The sequence below is a fragment of the Pangasianodon hypophthalmus genome, chromosome 3 (genome assembly GCF_027358585.1).
Source record: "Pangasianodon hypophthalmus isolate fPanHyp1 chromosome 3, fPanHyp1.pri, whole genome shotgun sequence".
Classification (NCBI taxonomy): domain Eukaryota; kingdom Metazoa; phylum Chordata; class Actinopteri; order Siluriformes; family Pangasiidae; genus Pangasianodon; species Pangasianodon hypophthalmus.
Genome location: NC_069712.1, coordinates 30,342,267 through 30,356,013, shown reverse-complemented (window position 1 = coordinate 30,356,013; position 13,747 = coordinate 30,342,267). Strand labels below are relative to the sequence as shown.

General features: G+C 37.6%; 1 protein-coding gene across 3 annotated transcripts in view; it reads left to right on the top strand.

Moving 5' to 3' along the window:
- cdh23 (cadherin-related 23) overlaps window positions 1-13,747 on the top strand; it is a 229,770-nt gene that overhangs the window by 134,062 nt on the left and 81,961 nt on the right. The window contains exon 14 of one of the 3 annotated variants that reach the window (XM_034302581.2): window positions 11,816-11,949. The exons of the other annotated variants lie outside the window; for them this stretch is intronic. Coding sequence (XP_034158472.1) covers window positions 11,816-11,854 — 39 coding nt within the window. The 3' untranslated portion in view covers window positions 11,855-11,949. Of the gene's footprint in view, window positions 1-11,815; window positions 11,950-13,747 lie in introns of those variants that run through there. 3 annotated transcript variants of the gene reach the window in all.

Here is a 13,747-nt window from a genome sequence, read left to right as displayed (position 1 = left end):
ACACACACACACACACACACACCTGCTTTCGAGAGAATCCCGAAGCATGGGAAGCATGGGGAAATATCTATATTTTGCTAATGAATAGAGAGAATTGAAGAAATATTGGCTGGGATTAATAGGGCATTCACTGCTTAGTTGTAAGCAGAACATAAGGGTTATACTTTTGTCTAAATTCTACTGAAGTGCTGGAATTTGTATCATCAGCCCGTACTCAGTGAGGTCACTTTTTAATAATCGTTACCATAAATAATGTAAAATGGCAACACGTACGGTGCAGGTGCTCATAACTCTGAACTTTTTATTCTGTCCTTAATTCACCCACTTGTCCTCACTCACATCTAAGTGCGTTAGAATTCAATATAGATCAGTAAAAAGCATTGGGTCTTCTTCAAGAGTACAATTGACCTTGTGATGGAGACAAATTATCACTGAATAGGATCTTAAATCATCCACTAGCCTTTTTAAATCTCTATAAAACTTTGTATATGCATATTTGCTTTGTTTCTATCGGAATATCAGTCTTGTGAAGAAATCCTAATAATTAAGAGCGAATTTGTTCAATTTTTGTATGAATGAAGTTGGAACAGAAGATAGAACTTGTGTCTCAGCTTAACTGGCAAGCATCTCATCATGCATCACAACTCATCAAAGCTGCATGGCAATTTCTTGACAGTGTCTTTCCTTCCTTCCTTTAAGAACACTTTTATCACCTGACACGAACATGCATGAAACCTCAACCTCGGTAGTTGAGTGATCTTTTTATTTTTCTCAGAACATGTTGTAACCCTGACTCAGTCATGCAGGTTTTCTTCTTTGCAACATCAGGATATTTTCCAGGGAGTCCACTCAGGTGCTTGTTCATCCCTGATACTCCACTTCTTTGTTTCCTCCACTGACCCACATTAGATTTGAAACCCTGATGCCTAAAAAAGACAAATGGACCAGCACCAATCCACTAATGGTAGTGCTGCACTGTACCTCAGCCACCAAATCCTGTAAGACACAAAGACAAACATTAAGACTCCTCTCTCTACCTGTTCCCAGGTCTAATGAACTTCCACTGACTGTCTTCAAGAGAAATATCTTTTCAGTATATGAAGACAATCAGTTTGGTATTTTCAATATCAAAATTGCTCATTGGTATTTTTAGACCAAAATTTGAATTAAAAAATTATTTATAGTAGCACGTGTTACTCAGCAGGGACCTGATATTCTTCTTCTAGTTGGTCCAGGCTAATTGCTGCTATGATAAGTAAGTAACTTAAAAACAAGTTCCATCAACGTTTATAACATTTTCTCTTTACTGGTATGTCAATTTTTCCACTTTAACTAAACGTGAATGTGGTTTTACTGTGCTTTTTTAAATAAAAATTTTCTTTCAAATTACACTGATTACTGCTCTCAGGCCTTTACTTACTAAAAGTTTGCATGTGTAATGCAGCCTTTAGTAAAATAAATAAATAAATAATTTTATTTGTCGAAATATTAGATCTTTTAAAGGAACTTTTTTCAGTGAAGTACGTGTGAAAGAAAGTTTTGGTCTTTGGGAGGGTACTTCTCTGAGTTCTCTTATTTTGACTGTATATTTATCTTGGTTCAGTAATGACTTGTAGTGTTGACATGTTTGCATGAACTTGCTACATGTAACAACAGCTTGTATATTTGTGTTCATACTCACATTGCCCTATTAGCACTATGTAACTGATTCTCAGTCTGTCTTTCATTCTGTGCTCTCTGCTCTCTCGCGTGCCTTTATCACTCCCCACTTAATTCCAAGCACCACCTGTAAAAGGTTTAATGCCTGGTTTTTAACCAGCTGATTGATTCTTATTGTTTCCTTCATGTTCCATAGTAGCTTCCATTAATCTGTCTTGATCACTTAAGATATAAATGGCCAATATAATAATTCTGCTGTATAATGTCCAAGTATATGCAGCAAGGAGAATTAGGTTTGATTTGCAGTAGAATGGGAAAGCACTTGGGTCACATCAAATAATTCACAATGGAAAAGCAGGCAGATGCAGATCCAGGCTTGTGAATAATAAATCAGATTTGTGGTAATGTCATGTTCCCTCCACTAATGGCCAACTCATATTCATTCCAAGACGTTTATGCACTATACACTCACCGTCCACTTTATTAGGAACACCTGTACATTCATGCAGTTATCTAATCAGCCAATCATGTGGCAGCAGTGCAATGCAAAAAATCATGCAGATGCAGGTCAAGAGCTTCAGATACTTTTCACATCAAACATCAGAATGAAGAAAAAAGTATGATCTCTGTGTCTTCGATCATGGCATGGTTGTTGGTGCCAGATGTGCTGGTTTGAGTATTTCATAATCTGCTGATCTGCTTGGATTTTCACACATAACAGTCCCTAGAGTTTGCACAGAATGGTGTGAAACAATAGACATTGAGTGAGTGACAGTTCTGTGGGTGGAAACGCCTTGTTGATGAGAGGTCAGAGGAAAATGGCCAGATTAGTCGGAGCTGCCAAGAAGGTTATAGTAACTGAAATAATCACTCTTTACAACCTTGGTGAGCAGAAAAGCAACTCAGTATGTACAAAATATCGAACTTTGAGGTGAATGGGCTACAGCAGCAGAAGACCACGTTGGATTCCACTCCTGTCAGCCAAGAGGCTATCATGGGCACAGGCTCACAGAAACTGGACAGTTGAAGATTAGAAAAAAAAATATCACCTGGTCTTTTTGCAGTCTTCAACTGTCTTTTAAGAGATTTATGCACCATTCTTGTCATAAATGGTGCATGTGCATAAATGTTGTCTTGCCATCCAAGGCAATAAGTTCAGGCAAAACAACCAAATGAAATATTGCATACTGTTGAAATCACCATAGCTTATTAAACTGCAAAAGTCCACAGCATAAGGATTAGTATATATTTGTGTTTAGACAGTAATTTCTTCCCCCTGTTCTTTCACTAAGCAAGGTAGTACACATTTTGTTTTTTATTTATCATTGTTACGATCTTGACTCCACAGATCTGACAGCATTCGCTCATCCAACCGAGTCTCATTAGTGCTTAACAATGTTTAATTACTGTTGTTTCATAATAATCTGCTGTTCTAATTGGTTTCCCATTTTGCCCACAGCCTGTTTAGCATCTTATCTGGTTGTTAATAATGTCTTTCTTTATGTTATTATTCAAGTGATGGTGATGTCTGATGCGGTAGCTGAGACACGATTCTGCTCAGGGAGAAGATCATAAAACAGCAGTGCTTTTATGACTGACATAAAACTGCTGCTGTTTTACAGGGTTGTGGACATTGAGTATGGTGTTAAACCATGTAAGATGACCTTTAATTTGAAGGCTTGTTAATGGCTTTATATGGAGAACGACTCACTTCTGGGTTACCACAGTCTCTGAATACGGTCTGGAAGATGGAGAGAAATTAACATCCATTTATCCCACTCACGGAGGTTAACTGTACTGAGTAGTATGTCACAATATTATGCTACCTATGGCATCTATTATAGCAGCATGTGGGTTTTTCTCTACATATAGAATGTATAATTATATTCACTTTTCCTTGTTCATCCTCTCAGATCAGTATAGAATTGTACATTATCTCCTAAACTCTGAGTTAGTTTATGTGCAGACATTGTGATAAAATAATTGAACAGAAAATAGGTTAAACTGACTTACAAGCATGAGAAACACGAGCATACTGTGTCTGGACCCATGAGTTTAAGGGGTTCAAACTCTTTCAGACCTATATTAACTTTGGTGTTCTGTATTTTTTTTTTTTTTTAACATAAATTTGATAAACTTTTGGCAGTGATACTGAGTATTATTCTGTATGTCGCTTGATTGAGCACAGCCTGAATTAATGAGATATTCAATAACATATACACTGTGTCATATACAAGATTCACAAATGTGTCCAAATCAATAGTAGATAAAAACTGATCTGTATACTAAATGATATAGTGTTCAATTGGCCACTTTTCTACACTTTAGTGACAATGAAAGCAAACTGATAGAACAGGGCTTAGTAGTCAGCACATCATCTTTAATTTATGCACTGGGAAGCAGTGATGGTCTAAAGAAAATATGAAAATAAGAAAATTTGTATTGTCAATGAGATGGCTTGTCTGATAGAAAGAATCACATAACTCCAGACATCATGATGTCTATAGGATTACTATGTATGGATAGTTAAGAAGTCTACTTCCTTAAGGGCTTTTACTTAAAACCCTATCTGATGGGGAGCCATTAAGGATTTCCCAAGAGGGACAAGCTAATAGACCTTTACGGGTTCTAGATTTAACCTTATATGAAGTCCCAAATCACAAGCCTCTAATAAATAGTGTGTCAAAGTAATACACCACTGTACGTAGTGTAATTATGGTGATATAATTTTAAGCTCAATATTAAGCCATATATCTTCATCTTCAGTCAGCATTTTATCCTGGTCAGGCTTGAGGTGGATCCGGAGTCTATCCTGGGAAAACTGAGCATGAAGCGGGAATACACCCTGGATTGTATGGCAGTCCATTGCAGTATCCATACATAAAGTTGAAATTTATTTGAGATTTCTTCACTGGACAACTCCTCAAATCAGTAATCTTATACAAACCTCCCCTTGGTTCAACTTGACCTAAAAAGCAAAGCATCCCATTCAGTTCCTGTCTCACAAGCATGTTGTTTTTGGACTTATAACAAAATAATGGCCCTCGGACTATTTGTTTCCCTCTAGTTTGTGTTGCAGTGTTGAATTGAAACTATAGCACGCTTTTTAAATTCCGCACACGTTGTTGCACACGGGTTTGGTTTTACAATGAGAATAAGTGGCCGTAACTCATTACGTCTGCTTAAGCCATGTTTTGTTTGTGATTCTTCTTGATTTATTCATTTGCACAGTTGCACGATTTAAATATTTACAGATTGCTGGAGGTTTATTATGGCTAACATTAACATGTAGCAGAGATGACGGAGCCATATGGTTGCACTCAACCCATGCTCATAAGCTTTCTCGTCATCTACTCACTTATATGCTAATATGTGCTAATATGTAAATGGAGCTGTGCATAAACAGGAAGTGGAATAGCTTTACTTATTTATACACAGGATTTATATCTGGAATGCTACATTGTTTAGATCTTCCTCTAATCTTAATAGAGAGAATGTTGAGTGGGGAAATGGTCAGCTGTGTCACTGTTACACATTGTTTTTTTTTTTTAGCATTTAGTCCACTTTTTCAACATTTTCTTGATTTGTCTTGTGGTCTGTTGACTTATACGGTATTTGTGCGTTTGGCTTCTTACGAAATTCAGAGCTTTTCACGCTGTGTTTGTGTTCATCACTGATAGCATTGCTGATCATTATAAATATTTATAGTGATTTACATTGTATGTGTGTGTGTGTGTGTGTGTGTGCATGTCTGGCTTTCTCGAGGCTGCAGAACCTCAGATCTCCTCATATCTCCTAAATTGCTCTGTTCTTTTTTCACCCCTCTCTCTCTGGACTTGAGTTTGTTTGCGTTCATCCATCTCTTATCACCTTCCTTCACTTTTTCACTTTCTCTTTTCCTTCTATCCATTATATTGCTAATGGGTTTCTGTCCCTGTGTGTGTATCTGTTTGAATCTTTGTTTGTCAGGTGTTGGTTATATTTGATGTAGTTTGTGTGTGTCGGTTGTACCTGGGCTTGGAGTTTGGGGATTCTGTTTATTCAGCTATTTGCAGTTTTTCCAGAAATCCTGTGTGCACGTTAATGACTCCATGCTATATGGTGGACAACATGAAGCTACAAATTCCTGTTTTGGTGCTATGAATCCAAAATTAAATCTAAACTAAATGTTACTATTTTGTTTACATAGATGAGGCACTGTGTCTGCTGAAACTTGTCATGGACACGCCCCCTCTTCATGTCAGGTGCATGCATGGTGACTGAATTTAGTTACAATTATTATAAAAGGAAAAGCGATTCTAATAATCTATGCTTCAGCATGCATCAAAAAATACCCAGTGTGCTTGAGATGGGTGCTGGATATTTTACTATGACAATAATTGGAAATACACGGTTAGTGATGTAATGTTTGCTCAATGAAAGTGTCTATAAAAATGTAAAGCCTGAATCATGTTTGAATTTAATGCACATTTTTACATTCTGAGTGAGAGAATAACAAAGTTTAGCCTTCTGTTGGTCAAAACACTTTTGGTTTTTCGCAGGTTCTCTAAATACAGTGCTGCTGTTATCATAAAAATTATGATATACAGTATATATTGTGTATAGTAATAATGACTAAGCATTCTGATATCCAAACTGTTAAATATTCATCTCGTCTCTTCCTCTTCTGCTCTTTTTCGTGCCCGAATCTCTCCACGCCACTCACTATCTCCCTCTCCCACTCATTTTTGTCTTCTTCTTCTGTATTTTGCTGTCAGTAGCAGAACAGAATATGTGAGCTACAACTTCTGTTCATTTTTTAATCTCTTTCTCGCTCTGCTTACGTGTTTACTCATTCTCTTTTTATCCTAAATATTCTTGGCATCTCTCTTTTACCCCCCCAATCACTTTGTTTGACTCATTTTCTTATCACTCGCTCACAGTCTGTAAAGACGCTGATCCCTCACCCACTAATGTCTGTGCGTGTGAATGTGGGTGTTTGTGTGTATTTGTGATTTGGTCTGCGGTTGTAGGTCAGTTAGACTGTGTATGTGCTTCTCTTTGTTTATGTGTGCTGTGTGTTTGAGTTTTTCCTAAATGCACTGATAGGTTTAGTCGGTAAACAGCCTGGGGTGAGACATGTCCTTCCAGTACAATGATGTTTTGATTACACTTAAAAAAAAAAAAAAAAGCATAATATTCCTTTTGATTTTTAAGCCAATTCTTTACCTATTCATTTAAAGTGACCACTGATGTGGTTTCATTACAGCTAAAGCTTAATCTTTTGGCTTTAATGCAAGAAATCATGAACTGACTTTAAAACTTTATAATTTTCTAAATCCTAAATTCAACCCCAATCTCAAATTCTACCCCACCTTTTTATTCTCCCCCTACCAAATCAGGATTATTTATTGAAGAGCCTCAAACTAAGATTTACCCAACCCCAAAATCCTCTTAATCTCAGATTCTGCCCAAAGTTTCTCTTATTCTCAAATTTAATCCGAGATCTACTGTATATTCTGTATTTTATCCCAAGTTCTATCCTAATCACAGATTACATGTCAAGATTCTGTCCCATGCTAAACTTCTACCCCACACTACAATCTAACCCATGATCAGATTCCTCCCAGTCTAAGTGTTGGGCCACCAGAGTAGGTGTTCAATTTGGTTGAGATCAGGTGACTATGGTCACAGCATATGGTTTACATCATTTTCCATATGCTGTGAGACCACACCCATTAGGATAGAGACCACACCCATTAGGATAAAGGTGATTTGTCAGAATAACTTTGTTTCGATTTGCAGGGATAAGTGGATAAACTCATTGAATGTGTACTTCAGAACTTTGTTCCAGAGCCGTTTTGTGAATTGCTTTCCACCTTGTTACCGTTTGTTGCTAATCGGGTGTAGACTTCTTCAGAATTCTGCCTTTTCAGCAAGAGCCAGAATTGAGTATGGAACTTTAGAGAGACTGAAAGCGAGACTGAGTTAGGAAGAAAAAGAGAAATGAGAGTGAGAGAGACTTATGTCTTTGTGTGTGTGTGTGTGTGTGTGTGTGTGTATCTATTTTTTCATAAATTTGTGTGCAGATCATTGTGCACTTTTTGTTTGTGGGCATTGTGTTGTTTGTGCAGGGGATTAGCTATGTTTGCAAATAGATAAATTTAGCAATTTTAAACCAAATTGTTTCTTTATTACATTAACAGCACGCTGTGCTTGTTGCAGAAGCTCATTTGCTCATTTGGATCCATACTGAGTAATTTCCCACAATAGCACATCTCCCAACAGAGCCACAGAAGGATTGAGACACAAATAGCATAGAAAGAACTTTCTTTCTAACGTGTCTGCCTTGTAACATTAGAACAGTCTTGGCACAATCACCCTTTCCATAAGCTCATATGAGGACATTTTGAAGTGAGAGGTATTTGAATGTTTTTGTTTGGGCAGTTTTGCTTTGGATGAAATCTCAAATCCGATCGGTCAGAAGGTGGTTATTTTCTATAACAGCAACTCTGACAGTAGTCCCGTCTACGAGGCAAATCACAGGCAATGCACTTGTTCCAATACAGATTAAAAAACATGTTGTTATTTAATATTTACATAACATTTATGGAATGAGTCTCCAGTGTCAGTGGCATGTTGTTCTTTAATTAATAAAAAAATAATCAAATTGATGTGGTATAAGAGGAATAAAACACTTTAAGGTGTTAATAAAACACTTTACTGGTTTTAATCACACAATCTAATACTTAACCAAAATTATCCAATTTGACAGCAAAGTTGCATGATAGTTTTAATTATCACAAAATTAACCTAATGATAGCTAGCTTGCTCGCAAATGTGGCTAATGATTTTAATAATAAAATATGATAACAGGCTTAATGTTAGTTAGCTTGGTAATTTGGCTACTGGATTTAACATTAGCTAGCTTGCTAGGAAACTTGGCTACTGTGCCAGTAGCTGTATCGTGAGGCCAAAGCTGTTTGCAAATTACTATAGAAATTACTGAGCATGTATGTGCGATTATTTGATTAATATTTGATATATTTAGCTTAAGACTACTCCATGCAGTTCTCTCTCTCTCTCTCTCTCTCTCCCCCCCCTCTTTCTCTTTCTCTCGCTCTCTCGTTGTGTGTTTAGTGTGTTTATGGTTGTGTGTATTTGATGGTTGCTCTGACAGAAGGTAATTGGTTTCCTCACACTCTTCCCTCTGGTTGAAGAAGCAGCAGAAAGCAATTTGTGCAGCACGTCAGTTCACATCTGCACTCTCTTCAACACACACACCTTTTCAGAAGATCGAGGAGATAGACTAAAGCTTTATACTCATTGCTTTTCATGATTGTAACATCTAGGTGTGGCTCAAAGCGTGCAAACATAAACTGTGTAGATCCAGGAAGCCTAACTCTGGATTAGGACTAGGGCATGATTATATGTTTCAGTTCAAAAAGTTCAAAATAGTTCCTGTGCAATTTCTTTCAAATCTGTAGGTCTCAAGCTGGTAATCATAAATAATTCCACATCACTGTTAACTATATTTTGGATACAAAAAGTGGCCACAAAGAGTGTATAAGGCTTTTCTGGTTCTAACAAACAGAGGAATTAAAAACACACAGCCTATTGCTAATAGTTGACAGTTAGCATTAGCTTTTTCACTTAGGCAGCAAACTGGCTAAGATGAAAACAAACCCCAGGGTCTTTAGCTGTATATGTGTTCTTCACCACAGATTTCCAATAAGTGTGGAGAAATCACCCACGCTATTAACTAGGTTACTTACACAAAGATCATGTGATATCACATGCCCATCTAGCTTATGTTCCATATTAATCATAAAAATACAAATTTAGCAGCAGCATGCTGAAAGTGGCTGTCTCTGGAGTATAGCTAAACAAAAATAGCTAGTTTGCTAATAGTGCCATAAAAGACACAAGTAATTATAGCTAAATGGCTAAAGTCATGGCAAGGGTTTGTTAACATAAATAGCTAAATAGCTAGTTCTTTTCCCCTACCATCACTCTGTAAAATTTAATATCGAATAAAATAAGCTGTTACGCTGCAGTCGCTAAACATTACCTACATAATGCTAGCTCAACACTGTAGCTTGGATGATGTCCTCAAATGTCATTAGTGATGCACCAGCTTGACAGCAGGGATTACTTCAGTTACCACACCTGCTTTTATTTTGAAAATAAAATGGTGAAATGCTGTACACCACATAGCTCGGGTCGCATGCTTAGAAATGTGGCCCAAACAGGTTGTCACACTGGCGACAAATGCCACGTGCTCGTATTTTAGTTTCTGCTCTAGTCCTGTGTCCATTCCTCCATTCATGTTATTTGTTTGCTACAGCGTTGTGTTCACCTGTTCTGTGTCAGCCCTTGAATATTGTATTTTGTTTGCGTATATAACGTGTTTTCTCAAAGTATCGCTGCAAAGTCTTATTGTGCAGTTATTTACTTTAAGTCGGAGCCTTGTTTTTTTCTGAATTTTGTTTCATTGTACATTCAGCTTTTGACCTTAACCTGCTTTGACATAGATTATGGATGATCTTTGTTTGACTCTGTGTTCTGATCATTGCAATTCTTGGATTCGCCCAAATGAAACCACTATTGCACTTGCATCCTGCCACACACTTTAAATACTACATACTACATTCTCTGTTTTGGTTTGGTTTAGAATGATAGTGTGCATAGTAATCCATTTCAAGCAATAATTCCTGATTTCTTGTCAAAACAAACAATCTTAAAAACCTGGAAGTTCTCTGTCTAGGACATTACCTAATAGTTCTCAGAGTGTTTGCTGTCAGGATGTCAGTACCTACCTGGAGGATGGAGCCTGATTTTTGGTGGAGATATCCCTCTAAGTGTTGTGATTACAGCCTGACAGTTAAAATGACACTTATTGTTCCCTCTCACACTTTTTAGCCCAAACACTTCTATTGCATCATTTGCTATGGACAGATTGTTTTTGGCTTTGCTCAGAAGCTTCACTCTTGCCTGTTTGACACTCCCTGATTTTTTGTTCAATTGCAAACATAATTTAGCATCTGTCACTCATGCTCGATAGGGCTCAGGGCATCAGACTGGCCATCAGACATGAGGCCGTCTCTCTCCCTCCCTCCACAGACGTTATCTCACTCCACTCAGCTTTGTCTAAAGTTTCACTTCTTTCCTCCAGGAAGGGAGCAGGACAGCCTGTCAGGTGATTTTTGGAAAACTAATGTGTATTGAGAAGGAAAGAAGAGAGGGACATAGAGATGTATACCATCTTCCTTTACAGGTATACGTTCTCTTTCTCTTCTTTCCTTCACGCCCCTTCCTCTTTGCATTTGGTCCACTGTCAGCATAGTGCCTATCATCACGCTAACCCCCTTGGCACTATCATTGCTGCACTTATGGACCTGTCTATCTGAGACAGCAAGAGGGAGAGAGATAGAGAGAAAGGGAAGGAAAGAGGAGTAGCTTTAGGGCATAAAGGTAGCAAGGGGAGTTAGGTAGAGAAAGTTTCTTGAGAGAGAGAGAGAGAGAGAGAGAGAGAGAGAGAGAGAGAGAGAGGGAGAGAGAGAAGAGAACATGTAGGCCAAGACAGAAGAATAGGAAAAGGATAGAAATGGAAAGAGGGAGACAGTAGGAGAATGAGGAATAGAGAGGGAATAGAGGACAGTAAGAAAGAGTGAAGTCTTCTGCCCTGTGGCTTGAATCACAATCTGAAGTACTGAGCACAGATCTTACATAAATCCTAGAAACCTAGTAACAAAAAATAGATTTCCAAAGGGGGTGAAAGTGATGGAGGGAATAAATAAAGGAATGAAAGAAGGAAGAAAAGGTAAAAAGAAGGAAATGAGTGTGTGAGAAAGAAAAAAGAAATGAGGGAAAAAAATGTGAAATGTGTAGTAGGAGTGAGAGAAAAGAAAGAAAGAACATCAAAAGATAAACAGGCATAAGCAGATCCCAAACTTTCCAATAAAGCACATCCTGAAGCGTGTTATTCCTCTTACCAGAGCAATTTACCATCGCTGACATCTTTTAAATTAATTAAAGAACATATATTTTATCCATTTATATTTACAGTTCAATGCTGTGGATCGTCCATGAAACAATTCCTCTTAGAACTTACATTATAGAAGCTTTAAACAGTTTTTCGAAGTCAACAAACTATACAGCTTGTCATGTTCCACAGGAACCAGAAAGTGCAAAGTCCTCGTCCATTTCCAGCTAAAGTTACAGCTTTAATTCTGACTGTCCCAAAGGGCTGATACTGGAGACTTCTTTCAAAAATGCTACCTAATGCTACATGTGTCGCTCGGCTCTCTGCTTGGATTGGATTTCACTTTGGATAAAAGTGTTTGGATCAAAATTACATAATGATTGTCTGTGTGATTAAATTGTTGTGTAGTGTCTAGTTTGGCACACACACACACACACATACACACATACACAATGGGTTGGTCAGAGCTCTGATGAATCATGGCAGCTAACAGTGTTTGAGGTGGCACTGCAGTTCTGCAACCCCGTGAGCCAAAGGCCAAGCCATTCAACTGTAACTTTATTACACACCAATTCACTGTATGTGTGTGTGTCTGTGTGTGAGAGAGAGAGACAGAGAGAGAGAGAGAGAGAGAGAGAGAGAAGGGAAGGAGAGTTTATTACTAGAGTTAAACAGTATATGTGCTGAATTAGTTTGTGTGTATTAATTAGTTTTCTGTATTAACTTGGGTTTTGTGTGCCTGCTTGTGTGTATTACTCTGAATTTGGTGTGTACATGCTTATGTATTAATTTGAGATTTGTGTACCTTCTTGTGTGTGTATTGCTCTGAGTTTTTATGTGTACCTGCTTGTATATATTAATTTGAGCTTTGTGTACCTGTTTGTGTTATTAATTTGAGGTTTGTGTACCTGCTTGTGTTATTCATTTGAGCTTTGTGTACCTGATTGTGTTATTCATTTGAGTTTTGTTTATCTGTTTATATATATGCGTTTTCTGTATTTGTTTGTGTGCATTAATTTGAGTTCTGTGTTCTAGCTCATGTGTATTGATGTGTAACTATGTGTGTATTACTATAAGTTATGTGCACCAGCTTGTGTGCAGGGGAGATTTATTTTATTTTTTATTTTATTTTATTTGTTTTACATCTTAAAAAGCTTATTAGCTTAAAATCTATGTATGCTCCCATGTGCATTACTTTGAGGAATTTGAATTCCTTTTTGAAAACTAGTCTAGTATTCAAACAGATGTTCCTCTCTTTCCTTCTCTGTTTTTGTATGTTAGAGAAAGAGTGAGAGGGAGAAAAGGCTGTGAGAACTTTTGTTATGCCGTTATTATCACACACAGATGAGGTTGGAGAAACACGCTTTGTGATGGTTGTCTGTTGTCTCAGTCGTTTATTTGCTTATTTGCATAAATACACTTGAAAAATCAAAGCATTTATCTGAAGCAATTTCCTTCTCCACGCTCTGCAGGTCTGAAATAGCTATTCACACCAACACACACACACACACACATGTATACTCTAACACCTGCATACAAACACTCTCATAGTCACAGTCTCATAGAGTCTAAGAATGTGTGTGTGTGTCTTTGTCTTTGTTTGTGTGGCTAGGACAGGACAGGAACTTGACCATCATGACCATCTGCTGAGAGAATGTTATAGGCTGGACAGTCCGAGTGTTTCAAACATAAATATAACCCACATGGGTCTTTCCCCATGCGGTGCACATATCATGCAGGTGCACACATAATTTGCTGGTTAATGCAGGAATATTATTCATTTGCTTGTGCCTAAGACATTTTTTTCATATTTGTGCTCAGTTGATGTCTTTGTAGTCAGAAATAAATGCGCCTTGTTTGCAGTATTGCCTGCTGAGACCCCAAACACAGCACTGAAGCAGGGCCAAATGGTATTTTCCTCTTTTTTCTTCTCTCAGAGGATCACTAAGAGTTTGCTTGCAATGGTTACATCATTCATGATGCGAACACAAACACCAAAGACAAAGCAAAAATGGTACAGCATGATTTACAGACGTGCCATGACATATTATGTTCCTCAGTCGCTGTGAATCATCCTGACAATCCTGGAATAGTAATTCACGTTAAGGAGTGTTGGGGTAAAAT